Here is a 15352-nt window from a genome sequence, read left to right on the forward strand (position 1 = left end):
AACCCTTGCCTGAGGAGTCTCCAGCACTTGTAGTGTTTCTTTGTTACTCTGCGCTTATAACTGTGTAATAATCTTTTATTTTTCCTATAAATTCCCCTCGCCTGGTTTTTTGGGGTTGAGGTGGGTAGAGGATTTATTTATTTTATTTTTTTAAGGTGGGAGTTAAAAACGGTTGTCGCCCCGGCTGTACAGGGTCGGGGGACCCCCTGCCTCGGCCCGAATCCTGAATCCCCTATAAGCAGAGGGGGGGGACCCCCGGGCCTCAGCCCTAATTAAAGTGCAGTGCAGGAAGAGAGAGTTCCCCGCGGTATATCCGCAGCCTGGATCTGGCACCATACTGGTGCAGGGAGTGGGTCCCCTGGGATTGGACCCCCCCCCCTTCTCCCCCTCTGAAGATGAAGTGTGGGTTGTTCAGCCTGCCTCCCTCCCCCTCCCCAGCCCATGTGAAGCTTTCTTCCTCAGCCTGGAGCCAAAATGGAGCCCGTCTCTGTGCTGAGGGGAGTCATGTCTGTGCTCTGTTCCCCCAGCCTTAGGAAACACTATGCTCTGTGGCTCTGAGTACACTGCTGCCTTTCTTTTTGAAGTTTGAAGTTCTCTCAATATTTTTTTTTTTGCTTCTCACTCGCTTTTTTTGATCCTCCATATGTGCCTCTTGCTGTCTGTGTGTGTGTGTGCGTTTGTGTGTGAATGTGTGTGTGTATCTGTGTGTCTGTCCATGTGCAGCATGTTAGACATCATGTGTGTTTATCTATGTGTGTGTGTGTGCATGTGTGTGTGTATGTGTGTGTCTGTCCATGTTCAGCAGTGTTAGAGATCGTGTGTGTTTATCTGTGTGTGTGTGTGTGTGTATCTGTGTGTCTGTCCATGTTCAGCAGTGTTAGAGATTGTGTGTGTGTGTGTGTCCATGTTCAGCAGTGTTAGAGATTGTGTGTGTTTATGTTTGCAGTGGGCTCATCGTCCCAGAGCGCTACACAAACGAGACGGTCCCGGAGGTGGTCTCAAAATCCGGCTACGCCCTACTGCACTTCTTCAGCGACGCTGCCTACAACCTGACCGGCTTCAACGTCTCTTACAGGTAACTGCACTGCACAGGTAACTCTGCACAGCACAGGTAACTCTGTACATCACAGGTAACTCTGCACTGCACAGGTACCTCTGTACATCACAGGTAACTGCACAGCATAGGTAACTCTGCACAGCACAGGTAACCCAGCACATCACAGGTATCTCTGCACAGCACAGGTAATTGTGAACAGCACAGGTTACTCTACACAGCACAGGTAACTCTGCAGGGGCAGTAAGTAATGAGCCTTATTATGCCCCCCCACCCCTCACCTTATCATTCAGTAGCGCCCCCTCTGGCCGGCTGGGAACCTGCCTGTCAGTGGAGTAGCTCTGTGCAGAGTTCTTGTAGGTCTGGTTTCAGTGAAGGGAATCTCTGGTTAAAAAGAATCACCTTTTGCATGAGTTCTATGGGGTATAATAGCAGTAGAATTGGCATTAGTAATGTGTAATGTGAAGGTGGCGGCCTTAGTTCATTGCTATGCTCAGAAACACCTCTGAGAGACGGGAAGCGGTTTGGGGGAGGGGGGGGCAGGGGTGGGGGGGCACTATCGGTATGCTTAGTCACGGCATCGAGTTGCTGATGTGAGAAGAAAATGTTCCCGGAGAAGTTTGTTCCGTTCTGTCACATCGCGCAACCGTTCGGGGAAGAAGGAAAAAAAACAAAAAACAACAACAACAACAACGGGCCTCGTTACTGCACCTCCTTCCGCGTCGAGATGAACCGAGCAGCTCGCGGTCAGAACGTGCTCCTCGACAAAGAGGAGGTCGCGCCGAAATAACGACTGGAGGGTTGGACCGGACCGGACCGTGTGACCGCCTGGTCGTTAGCGGAGCGAGCGGCCTCGGTCCTGTGGACCGCAGGCGGGTTTATGGGCTTCCAGCGAGGACAAGGTCGTTCGGTTAAACGCTCACCGCCGTGACTGTCGTTCCACACCCTGTTTGGCTTGTAAAAAATATATCCCCGGCGCGCTCGAGACCGTTTAGTGACGCGTTGTTTGCCAAAAGCAATTGTCAGAGACGAAAAGAAGAGCAGCACACAACCACACGCTCCGCCTGTCATTCTGCTCGTTCGAAGTCGCAAAGTCACGGCGTCAGGAGCCGAATTAATGGATAACTTGCAAGAGTTGCGCCGGTTGACTGAACCGATTTATTAATGAATTTGTTGTGAGGGAGAGGTCGTTGGTTTGGAAAACTCTGCAGTGACTGCTGGGCTTTTTGGGTTTTGATGAAACTATGAACTTTAAACGTTAAATGGGTGTTTAAATAGGCTGCGCAGTTTCTGCGTGTTATCTTGCTGACCTCCGCTGGTTTTATGGTTGGAGAATATCGTGCAATAGCTGCGTTTTACGATGCGTTTACTGTACGCGTGATGCAGCATTTTTTTTAAACATTACAGATACATCGAGATCGTAATGTCAAGTAAAACATCTGTGTGAAAGGGAAATAGTTTTCGATGTGCCTTGTCAAGTCATTCTGTATCAGTGCTACATTAAAAGCGGTGTAATTTGTGGGCAATGTTTAAGTGCCAGTGTTGTTTGTGTCGCTGTGTGAGGTGACACGTGCATTGTGTTATCAGTGTGTCATGTGTGTCGTTCTCTTAGCTGGCAGGTGTGTTGTTATCGCTGTGTAGTTTGTGTCACTGGCAGGTGTGTTGTGTTATCAGTGTGTGGTCTGTGTGGCTGGCAGGTGGGTTGTGTTATCAGTGTGTCGTTTGTGTTGCTGGAGGGCGCGTTGTGTGTTCAGTGTGTAGTTTGTGTCACTGTGTGAGGTGCGTTGTGTTATCGGCGTGTGGTTTATAAGCAGGTTTAAGTGCAGTAGCGCGTGCTGATGGATGCACTGATCCCCCCTTCAGAGGGCACAGGGGTCCGGCTCAGGAAGCAGGCTTCACACATATGAGAGACGTTTTTAAGAGTAATGAGTGTGAAATGAAACCGCTGGCTGGGATGATGAAGGCTGTGGCCCCGTCGCCGTGCCGCGCTGGACCTCTGACTGAAGACGACGCCCACCCCCCCCCGTTTCCCCTGGTTACCCCGCAGAGCCCGAGACGCGCGGTGTTTATCTGTCATTAACCTCTCCGCTGTGCTCTGCCTCAGACACCCAATGAGACTCCTCGACTCCGTCTCCTATCGGCTTTAGAGACCGCTCTCAGGGGATGATGAACACACACATACACACACAGGGTCTCACTTACAAACACACACACACACAGGGTCTCATTTACACACGCACACACATACACAGATACACGCAGATACACACACACACGCACGCACATACACACACACACAGATACACACGCATACACACACAGGGTCTCACATACACACACACACACACGCTCATGTGCACATACACACACACACACACACACACTCTCACACACACACTCTCTCTCTCTCAGTCACACACAGCGCAGCGTTATGGAGGAGCGGTGGTCTGGCTGGGCCGCCGCTGTGTGTTTCGCAGACGCGCCCGAGCGGTTTTTACACGCGAAGACCCGCCGGCTCTGCGGTCTCTGAATCCGGCCCCCCCCCCGGCTGTGAGATGAACAGCATCAGCAGCCTCCGATTTCCCCCCCATTAGCGTCTCAGCCAATCAGAGAGAGGCTGCTCTCTCACCATGCGGTCCTCCCGCTCCACCTTCGTTAGCGCGCGCGCCCCCGCGCCTCAGCCGCGCTCTCCGTCCTTATTCACCCAGGCGCTGGAGTAGCATAAATAACGCTGATTAGCATCGCTCATTACCGAAACGAGCCTCCGCATCCCGCCGCACGCGGAGCTCCGCTTCAGCGCGCATTGGAGGAGACGGTGGGGGGGGAGATAATCTTTCAGCTTTTTCCCCCCGTTTCCCAAAAAAAAAAAAAATTTTTTTCCTGTTTTTAAAAAAAAAATTTTTTTTATTGGTGTAGAATAGAAATGCCTTGGCGTTGGGTCTTTCTCTCGCAAGGAAATGTCCACTGTAAAGCACGGTTTAACCACAGGATTGCAAATGTTTGCTAGAAAATAAAGATCGACCGATACTGCAGTGTTTAATCTGTCCTCCTTGGAAACAAAACGAGGGCCCAGATGGTCATGTCTGTCTGTCTGTCTGTCTGTCTGTTCTTCCTCTCTCCTCCTCTCTGTCCTGCAGGATAAACTCATGCCCCAATAACTGCTCGGGACGCGGGGAGTGTCGGGTGGGCGGCACCGGCGATTCGGTCTACTGCGAGTGCGAGGGCCAGTGGAAGGGGGAGGCGTGCGACGTCCCGTACTGCGTGTGGGACTGCGGGTACCCCGAGCGGGGCGTCTGCCAGCACAACGGCACCAAGGGCTGCCTGTGCCAACCGGGCTGGCAAGGTGGGCACTGTCCAACCTGCTGTACTGCACGCATACACACACTCACATACTCACACACACACACACACACACACAGGGTCTGACCTGCTCTACTGCACGAGCACACACTCACACACACAGGGCCGCACTTACACAAACACACACACACACAGGGTCTCACTTACACACACACAGGGTCTCACTTACACACATTCACACACACACACAGGGGCCTCACACAAACACACACATATACACACACACACACAGGGTCTCACTTACACACACACACACAGTCTCACTTACACAAACACACTCATACACACACACACACACACACAGGGTCTGACTTTCTCTACTGCCCCCCTCTAGCACTGAAGCAAATCTACTCTACTGCGGCTTCTATAACTCTAACTGAGTACACGCTATGACACAGGTGTCAAACTGTCTGCCGGTTTTCGGTTTTCAGTTCAGGATATGGTGATATTTTTGGACAGGATGTTGAAAGGCTAAATGGTTCCCACGCAGACACAGTGCGTCACTTATTAAGCCAAGTAATAAATGCGGCTAAACTGCCTCTCAGAGTTTTATAGCCACCACAAGCTCCAGCTCTTCAAAAGCTCTGGATTTGTCCACTTTTTTCCCCCCGAAATCGATTTTACTGCGGAAAGATTTTTAGATTGAAGTGCTGAAGTCCGTGTCTCGCTGAGGGACACGCGCAGACACGTCCCCTCATGCATGCTTATCTCCGCGTAGCCGGCGGGATCAAGAAGGGCTTTTTAAAGCACTGCCCCGGGGTCTTGGTTTCCCCTCCAGATTAGGTTAAAAAAAGAAAGTCTGAACATTCAAGTCTTCATTAAAATGCGACGGCTTTCGCGGACGTGACCGGCGGAATATGCGCGAGCACGCTTGCTAATGTGTAACTTCTCAGTTGCCAGTCGCAAAGTATTTCCGCGACGCCTCGCGGGCTTTTGCTTTTTCCTCCCGTGCGAAGTCGCGCAGTTCACGTGCGCATCAAAGCCGACTCTCCCTCTCCTGCCCACGGCAACTTTAGTTGAACCGTGAGCAGGGAGATAAACTGCCGTTTTTTTCCGCGGTCGCGCTCGGTTCTGTAGCCCAGCGCGTGATTTTGTATTCACCTCAAGCCCGCTGTAAATACCCTTGCTTAATGAACCTCGGATTGCCTTACCAACGGTAGTACACAAATTAAAGGCCGGTTCATGTTTCTCTGGATATCCGTGCTGCCGTAATTTTGTTTTATTAATGATTTGAGAACAGCCTAAATGTTACCAGGGGCTTCAGATAATCATCGCAACCAATCACACTGTCACCCCGAAATTATCTTCAGTCATCTCCTCCACAGATTTTCCTGTTAACCCCGCTCCATATCCCTGCTTTTAAAATGGTCCATTTGCCACAAACGTCTGTGCACTTTATCCATTTTATGTATCCTCTAGATTTAATAAAACAAAAACCTTACATTTGTGGGGATTTATTGAGGGAAATTTGCGCATGCTGGCAGCCCCTGATTCTCTGCGTTTGAGTGGAAGCCGCGGCTGCTTGTATTTTCTGACTCTGTCCTTGCTCGGTCGACATTTCGTTCCTGCTCGCGATGAAATATGTATTTGTGAAATTAGTTTGCGAGAAACACAATGCGTTTGGCTGCGCGTTTGTGCGGATTCGGCCGAGCGCCTTGTAAACACCGCAGGAGAGCGGAATGCGAATGAGCCGTGCCCACGGGCTCTGTCTGCGGAGACGGAATACGTGCTGCTGCATCACACAGCTTGTGAAGCGTGAACGGTGTACACAGCAGAGGCGCCTAAACTTTCTGCGTTTGAAAAAAATGCCTGAATGTACATTGTAACCATTGGAACTTCTGCAGCGCAGGGAATTATTGCAGTGCATGGAACTGTACCAGTGCATCTAACTTCTGCAGTGCATGGAACTGTACCAGTGCATCTAACTTCTGCAGTGCATGGAACTGTACCAGTGCATGTAACTTCTGCAGTGCATGGAATTATTGCAGTGCATGAAGCTATGTCAGTCCATGTAACTTCTGCACTGCATGTAATTATTGCAGTGCGTGGAATGATTGCATTGAATGGATCTTCTGTAGTGTATGGAGCTGGTGCAGTGCAATTAACTCATAGGCTGCTTGCTGTTGTGAGCATGCTGCAGCTCGTATCCCAGTAAACTGTAACCTGTAATCACAATCCGAGTACAACACAGACCATGACATCAGCATTAGTTATAGCCTGAATTCAGAGAGAATACGCTCGGTCCAGTCTAATTACACAGCAGGCCACGTTGAGTTGGAAGGGTGTGGCTGTATTATTCTAACCAGTGTGAGGTTGCTTGTTATGATAATGGAGTTACAGGTTCTGACCATTGTAAGGTTGATTATTATGATTAAAGGTGTTACATGTACTGACCAGTGTTGATTATTAGGATAATGTTGTTGCAGTGATATAATCCCTCTCTCCTGCCCCCCCACTCCACCCCACCGCAGGTCCCGATTGCTCCATACCCGTCCCGGCGAACCGTTCGTTCTGGACCCGGGAGGAGTACTCGGTGCCGAGCCTGGCTCGGGCGTCCCACAAGGCCGTGGTGGACCGGGACGTCATGTGGGTCATCGGGGGGTACATGTTCAACTACTCCGAGTACAACATGGTGCAAGCGTGAGTGTCCTGGCCTCTCCTGCTTCCTGGCACGGCTCACATCGTGTCTCCTTCTCCTGAAAGTACACGGTATAGATTTGTTCGGCAGCCTGAGTGAAAATCTGTTTTTTGTGCGTTGCTATAGATCGTTCCGTGTGATTGGTAGGTGAGTAGAGGGGGTGTCGTGTGAATCCGTTATCGTGCTAAGATAAAGGGGCCCAGGGCTCCATAAAGGGATTTCTCGTTTGGGTTTAAAATAAAGGGTTTAAGTAACAGACTTATTTATGAGCCCGTTAGAACTCCTTTTTCCGTGGAAATGCTGTGTGATACTCAGCCTTTTAGACTTCCTCTGTTCCTCTGTTTCAGCGCGAATTAAAACAGACTTTTCTGAAACGTCGCCTCAGATGGGGGAGATTAATTCTGCTCTAATGAAGCTAGCGTTTGGACGTAGCCGCTGCCAGCCGTAGAACAGCCCAAAAAAGAAATGAGGCAGCTGCTGATTTTAAGATGTTTCATCTGCTGGACAGCACTTTTGAAACCATGGCTACAGGACTACGAAATTCTGTGTACACATTGCGCTCCCAGTGTCTGTTAGAAAGAATAATAATAATAATAATAAATAGATAACATATTATCACACAAAATTAGCACCAGTGTGAAGCAGCCTCCTGGGTGATGCACGGCAGCCATTTTGTGTCGGAGCGCTCGGCGCACATCAGCGGAGCTGGAGAGGGAGGGAGAGTGCGGAACACAGAGGGTTGCCAGGTTGGGAATGCATCCCGGTCTCTGGCTCGCAGGGTTTTTGATGTATGATCTGAGATCCGTCCCGTTTTGCTCTTCGGGTGGCCCCCGAAATGAAGGATGTCAGTGCTGTGCCTCCCTTAATCTCTCTGATGTCCCCTCCTGCCCCCCCCCCCCTTCTCAATCTGTCCGTACAGGTATAACGTGACCTCCCAGGAATGGCTGACTCTCAACCGATCCGTCAACTCCGTCACGGGACGTTATGGCCACTCCCTGGCCCTGCATGAGGTACGGGGGGGGTGGTTTGGGTAAGGGTACTGAACGGGGGGGGTGGGGGTGGTGGGGGGGGGGGGGTGTTGGTGTTGGTGCGCTTTGAAGCCTTAACGCCGTGCATCGGTAGGTAATTTACAGCTCTAGTGCTCAGACGAGATTTATTACAGTTTGTGGGCTGCGGGGGGTGGGAGGGGGGGCGTGGTTGAGGGAGTGTGTGAGTCTAGCTGGGTGTTTTTTATCCCCCCCCCCACCGCCCTCCTCACAGATGTGCCTGCCTGTGTGAAATTGATAGGCCCCAGTACCCCCCCCCCCCCGCCCTCCAATTGCAATTTAGAGCCGATGTTTTATTTATCTCGCGTCTGATTCGTTTTCGCGGCGAGATGGATTTCTTTCATTAAAAAAAAAAAAAAAAACCCAAAAAAACGGGAGTTTATTTATTTATTTCTGTAATCCCCTCAAATTTGAGTCTTGGTCTTCACGGACGAGCGGAGAAAGAAGATGGGTTTTGAAAGAGGACACGCTGTGGATTTTTCAGCACAGATCACGACATGGGGAGTCGGTAGTTTGGGGAGGGGGGGGGGAGGGTGAGCTCCTAGATTCCAGCTGCAGATTTTAGGTGTGTGTTTGGAGGCCAGCCATGCTGATACCCCTCTGCCCACCCCCTTCCCCCCATCCCGCCTCCCCCCCAGGGCAAGATCTACATGTACGGGGGCAAGATCGACTCCACGGGCAACGTGACCAGCCAGCTGTGGGTGTTCCACGTGCACAACCAGTCCTGGGTCCTGGCGGGCCCGCGGGCCAAGGAGCAGTACGCGGTGGTGGGGCACTCCGCCCACGTGGTGCCGCTGGGCCAGGACGCCCCCGTCATGCTGGTCATCTTCGGCCACTGCCCCCTCTACGGGTACATCAGCAAAGTGCAGGAGTACAACCTCGGTGAGTGACGGACTGGGTGGGGAAGGGGGGGCGGTGGGCGATAACCGTGGCAACGGCTGCTTTGGGCCCTTCACTACAATAACTCTCCCCGGGGGGGGGACGCCACCCCCATCAATCTGGTCATCTTCGGCCACGGCCCCCTGTACAGGTACATCAGCAAAGTGCAGGAGCACAACCTTGGTCCTTGGTGAGTGACAGGCTGGGGGGGGTGGGTTGAGGGTGTAACCATGGCAACGGCTGCTGGTGGCTGCTGCTTTGGCCCCTTCACTACAATAAATCCCCCGCCACTCCGCCACCACCACCACCCCCCCCCCCCCAGGTGCCAAGAGCAGCCGTAGTCGCGGCGACCGCAATCCGCGAAGCCGCCGCTCTCACGCTGGGTGTGTTGCCGCGGTAACGATGGCGGTAACAGGGACATGGAGGTGAGACGCGCCGCGGTCGAGGTGTTCCGTGTCACTTCTGAAATTAAAACGTGGATTCGCGTGATAGCGGTGAAGGGAAAGAGAAGAGACGGTCGCTTTTGACCGCAAACATATCGGAGCGCGAGACGTGGGTTCGATTGACAGCCGAAACGTTGTCCGTCAGTATTCGGATGAGATCAAGCTCTTTGTGTTTGTGGTTTTAATTTTTCATTTCTGGGCTGGCTGGGTGGTGATTTAAAATGGCCTTGATCTGATTTTAATAAACGTAATTGATTTTTTGATTGATTGTTTTAATTTGAGAAATGAAATTAATGAGTCATACAGTACTTGTCTTTTCAAATGTACCTTGGTATTTATGTACACTGTTCTCGTTCCAAGTTTGCCCGGGGCTGGATTGATGCAATTTACTCGAGTTTGATTTAATTACTCTTAATTAATTTAATGAAGTAACTTGGTTAATAAATTTTGTCGTCATGCTCGTAGATGTCGTTTGATTTTCGAGTGTGACCAGGGTGAGGAGTACAGTGGCAGTTTGGTGACTGTGTCATACGGATCACGGAGCAGAGCTCGGTCTGTGTGTTAGACAGGGCAGCTCACTCTGTGTGTGTTTGGGGCAGCTGGCTCTGTGTGTGTTTGGGGCAGCTGGCTCTGTGTGTGTTTGGGGCAGCTAGCTCTGTGTGTTTGGGGCAGCTGGCTCTGTGTGTGTTTGGGGCAGCTGGCTCTCTGTGTGTTTGGGGCAGCTGGCTCTGTGTGTGTTTGGGGCAGCTGGCTCTGTGTGTGTTTGGGGCAGCTGGCTCTGTGTGTGTTTGGGGCAGCTGGCTCTGTGTGTTTGGGGCAGCTGGCTCTGTGTGTTTGGGGCAGCTGGCTCTGTGTGTTTGGGGCAGCTGGCTCTGTGTGTTTGGGGCAGCTGGCTCTGTGTGTGTTTGGGGCAGCTGGCTCTGTGTGTCTTTGGGGCAGCTGGCTCTGTGTGTGTTTGGGGCAGCTGGCTCTCTGTGTGTTTGGGGCAGCTGGCTCAGCTGGCTCCCCCCCCCCGATGCCAGTCTGCACCCTGTTAGGAAGGGACGTTGTGGAGCTGAAGAGCCAGAAATCCCATAATGCATTGCTCGTTGGCGTAGACATCAGTTGCGGTTTGCGTTTTTAAGAGGCAAACAACAAAATAAATAAATAATGTTAACAAGGGAAGGTAACAGGAGGTGTTCTTTAGTACAGACAGAATTGTGCATGTTTTTCTACAGTGGAGGTTCCTTTTGAAATAAACAGGATCTGGAGGATTATGCTCAGTTGACATAACACACGCACAAATGCACCCACACACTCGCACACAGACACACACACACACACACACACACAGAAATGCACACACAGGGACACAGACACAGGCATGCACATATACACACACACACACACACAGGCATGTGCACTCACACAGACATGCGCACACACACACACACACACACACACACAAATGCACAGACACAGGCACGCACATACACAAAGACGCACAAACACACACACACACACACATAAGCACGCACAGAGACATACAAGCACACATGCACACACACGGACACACACAGAGCAATGACTGGAGCAGCATCTCAAAAGGACAGGTCGACCAGGAGCCCAACGCACGCAACCTTGATGAAATCAGTGGAAATAATAGTAGTTGAGAGTCCGTGGGAAGCGGAGAGCATAGATCCCTTTCGACTGGCATACAGATATGAGTACGGCAGGAAGGAAGCTGTAGAAATCCTCGCACCTCGCATCTTCAATTTACGGGTGCTCTTAGCCTTCGTGGACTTCCTGTTAGAATTTAATCGCATACGGTGTCATAAATAGCTTTTCTAATCTAATCTAATCTGATCTGCCCTGCATTTAAAATAAACTCATCCCCATGCAGTGTCCACAGTGATGTCATCACCCTGTGCCCACAAACAGTGGCAGATTCCATGACATCATCTGCCACAAAGCGCTTTGAACTAGGTGGCACTTGTATTCATGAATGCGTCATTGTTCGCCCCAAACCCTTACGGAGCTAGTTAACTGTCCTAACGATTGTGTTCTGCTTGTACATTAAAAATATGTACAGATCTATTATACGGTGTCAGTTTGAAGTGGTACACATGGTGCGTTACCAAAACATAACTGAAGCTTGTTAGCTGCTTATTAAATATATATTTACGTTAAGTGGGACTGTAAACACTGAATACATTCATTACTTTCAAAGCGGCTTGTGTGTGTGTGTGTGTGTGTGTGTGTGTTTGTGTGTGTGTTCGTGTGCGTGTGTGTAAGCCTCTGTGTGTGTCTCTCTATGTGTGTGTGTGCATGTGTGTGTGTGCGTCTCTGTATGTGTGTGTCTGTGTGCGTGTGCGTGTGTGTGTCTCTATGTGTGTGTGTGCGTAAGTCTGTGTGTGTGTGTGTGTGTGTGCGTGTGCGCGCGTGTGTATGTGTGTATGTGTGTGTGTGTGTCTCTGTATGTGTGTGTGTGTGTGCGGTGTGAGTGTGTGTGTGTGTGTGTGTGCGTCTCTGTGCGCGTGTGCGTAAGTCTGTGTGTGTGTGTGTGTGTGTGTGTCTCTGTCTCTGTGTGCGCGGCGTGTGTGTGTGTGTGAGTCTGTGAGTGTGTGTGTGTGTCTCTGTGCGCGTGTGCGTAAGTCTCTGTCTGTGTGTGTGTGTGTGCGCGGTGTGTGTTCATGTCCAGGCTCTGGTTAAGGGCGTGTTGGAGTGCCTGTGGAATCCTGGATCAGTGGCCCTCTCAGATCAGGTTTCCGCCCCGCTGCTCACGATGACCATCTGCCCGTTTGGAGTTATTATTAGTCTCCACGGTAATGGGGATCAGGCAGGCCCCGCCCACTTAATCCACCCGGAGCAGAGCTTCTCTGTAAGGCCACACCCGGGGGTCGGCAGGGTTAGACACAACCATAGACGTTCCGAAGAAGCCAGCTGAGACCTCCAGGTGTTGTTCCTGGTGGGTTCAGTTTTTTTTTTGGAACATCTAATCCTCCGGGCCTCCCGAACCGCCTTTTGCCGAGCAGCGGAGGAACAGGCGTTCCTGTGGCTGTGACCGAGCGCTTTTTCTCCCGAAACGTTACCCGGGGGAGTGCGGAGCGGCGTTGTCCCAGGGCCGACAGCCAGGCCTGTGAGCCAGACGCACCAATTACAGCCCGTCCGAAATTCCTCTCTCTCTCTCTCCCTGTTTCTCCCTCTCCCTCTCCCTCTCCCTCTCTCTCCCTCTCCCTCTCCCTCTCTCTCTCTCTCCCTCTCTCCCTCTCTCCCTCTCTCCCTCTCTCCCTCTCTCTCTCTCTCTCTCTCTCTCTCTCTCTCTCTCTCTCTCTCTCTCCCTCTCTCTCTCTCTCTCTCACACACACACACACACTCTCTCTCTCTCTCTCACACACACACACACACTCTCTCTCTCTCTCTCACACACACACTCTCTCTCTCTCTGGGGCGGAATTAAGAGGCTATTAGCGAACACGAGGCCCCCGTCGTCGTTTGTTAGCGGCTAATTTATGCCCCGTGCTCCGGCCGGGGGGGGGTGGGTGGGGGGGGGGGGGCGGCCACCGCGACCGCGAAACAAGCGCCCCCGAGGGACGTGTAAATCGCCGGGCGATCGATGCGCGGCCAGCGACGCACGGCGCGGGACACCATCGATCCGCCGTCCGCGGGGCGCGCTGGGTGCAGGCTGGGGGCCGGGGTGCGCCGGCCCTGCCGCCGGGCTGCAGTTAGCGCCCGCTGCCCGCTGCCCGCTGCTCGGTCCCGCTCCGGCTCTCACTCAAAATGGCGCTGAGTGCTAAGTGCTGGTTTTGCGCTTGGTGCTCTATAACTGACCACAAACCGCATCCTGAGCAGGACGGACCTCCCCCTTGCCCCCCTGCCCCTGGCCACTGAGACTGCTTTCCCCCCAAGGTTGCTTCCTGTTTTGGGCGGGGCGGCGTTCACCACTGCCCCCGTTGCCCCCCTGGCCTGCTTCATCGAGTTTGCTGTGAAGCGTAACGATGAGATCGTCTCTTTGTGAAACGCGCTGCGTAGCGTCCGATCGATCGGCTGACGGCATCGTTCTGTTTTAGGATTCCTCCCCCCCTCCCCCCCCCCCTGGCCCCCCGGCGAAGGCACCGGGTGCGAAACATGACTGCCCGCAGACGGGCTGTTGTTCTGCTGAAAATGCTCTCTTTCTTGGCGTGTTTAGTAATGATGGTGAATTATACGGACAGTGCAACACGCGGATTTTACAGAGGAGTAGCGGGAGTGGCGGGAGTGGTAAAGCTGTGTGTGGGGAGGACCCAGGGTCCAGTGCGTGTGAGTTTGGGCTAAGCTAATGGCGTCTGTGAGAGGCTCAGCTGTAGGCTCTGATAATGGATACTCATGATAATGAATTACAGTGTGTTGCAGAGAGAGAGAAGGGGGGGGGGGGAGCAGATAGAGGATTGCATCAGACAGTGACTACTGCCATGGATGGTTGCCATGTTTTCCCTCCCGTCAGCCTTGGTCATTTAAACCAATTAAATCCCCCCTTTTTCACTGCCCTGCTGTTGTTGAGTGGAAGGCAATGATAATAACAGTGCTGTCTAAAAGAGTAATAACAATAATCACCAGCCTCAACAATAAAAACAACAACAATATTAATATAATAATAATAATAATAACTTTAATTGTAATAATACATTTAATCATCATGAAATCATTTAAACAGATTTTTGTCCATGGTATTCAGACATAAGTAGTGCTATGAAGTCGGTAATGAGCGCTACTTTCCCGCTCCTGCGTGGAAGCCTAATGATGCGTTATAAACAGCTTGTTCCGGGCAAAGCCGTTGGCAGCGGCCTCCAGGTTTTTATTGCAAGACGAGACTCAGTTCGTTTGCCTTCTGAAATACGTGTCTGAGCGCGCTCCGTGGAGGTTGCGGGATTCGATGGGGCAACAGCGCCCTCTGGTGGTTCTGTAGGGTTACCACTCAACTCGGTCACTGCAGGGGGCTCACAAGCTTTTGTGTTGCTTTGTAGAACATCTGTGAGCTGAGGGGATTTGAGTTTATGGTGCCTAGTGATCTGGCGGATTTTCAAGCCCACAAGCTTGATGTTTACACGCACACGCACAAACACACACACAGACACACACCGCCCGGTTAATTTTTAATGGCAAGTCTTCCATGCAAGGTCAGTGCTGCAACAGTTGGGGTGGGGAGGAGGAGGGGGGGGAAGGGGTGGGTAATGGTGGGTTTTTTTTGTTTGGGGTGGGGGCTGTTTTATACAGTTTTCTCCCATTAGTCCTCAGGTTTCCGTGGCGGGCCTTGATTCAGTCGTCCTTCGGAAAATAACGGAAACTGAGGAAGCTAGCCGTGTGATGAGCTGTGCTTCTGTGAGAGGGCGGGGTGGATTTATTAGTAAATAATTTAAAGCTCTCTGTCTGGCGGCGGTGTCTGGCTGCGCTCGCTGTATTTTTAATGCCCCCCAAAGCTCGCCGCTCTCTCGTTAGCGATGAGAACCGCGAGCCGGCGGCCCTGGCGATGATCGTAAAATCGATGCTGCCTCCAGTCCGGGGAGGAGGGGGGGTACTGAAGGGGCGGGCTGGCGGTGCGTTCTGATTGGCTGCCCTTCCCAGAGGGGGCAGAGTTTGGGTTTAGTCCAGCTGATTGGTGGTAGCGCACAGAATTCATTTTTTCGAAAGCCACGTACTCTACTGTGTTCGGCCCCCTGTAGAACACGCTACCCCCCACCCCCCTTTGCCCCTGCCCCCCCTCCTTGTTCATGCACCGAACTGTTTCACAGCCCATGAAACCCCCCCTGTCCCGTTCCTGCAGGAACCCCTTTTCACGACCCACACAAATTTGCCTTCATGAATTGATTTACCTTGAGCTGCAGTCCCCGGCCTCACTCCTCCGGCTCCTCGGGGGATAATTCACAAAGTTAACCGACCTTCCTGTCCGCAGCGAGAACAACAAAGCGCTTCATTA

The 15352-nt window shown here is 52.0% G+C and overlaps 1 protein-coding gene across 1 annotated transcript in view; it reads left to right on the forward strand.

Moving 5' to 3' along the window:
* LOC135254507 (attractin-like) overlaps nucleotides 1–15352 on the forward strand; it is a 76911-nt gene that overhangs the window by 42473 nt on the left and 19086 nt on the right. Inside the window, exons 5-9 of the mRNA XM_064334717.1 lie at nucleotides 947–1075; nucleotides 4192–4397; nucleotides 6886–7054; nucleotides 7972–8062; nucleotides 8737–8980. Of these exons, the coding sequence (XP_064190787.1) occupies nucleotides 947–1075; nucleotides 4192–4397; nucleotides 6886–7054; nucleotides 7972–8062; nucleotides 8737–8980 (839 nt within the window). The remainder of the gene's footprint in view (nucleotides 1–946; nucleotides 1076–4191; nucleotides 4398–6885; nucleotides 7055–7971; nucleotides 8063–8736; nucleotides 8981–15352) is intronic.

This window comes from Anguilla rostrata, chromosome 5 (genome assembly GCF_018555375.3).
Source record: "Anguilla rostrata isolate EN2019 chromosome 5, ASM1855537v3, whole genome shotgun sequence".
Lineage (NCBI taxonomy): Eukaryota > Metazoa > Chordata > Actinopteri > Anguilliformes > Anguillidae > Anguilla > Anguilla rostrata.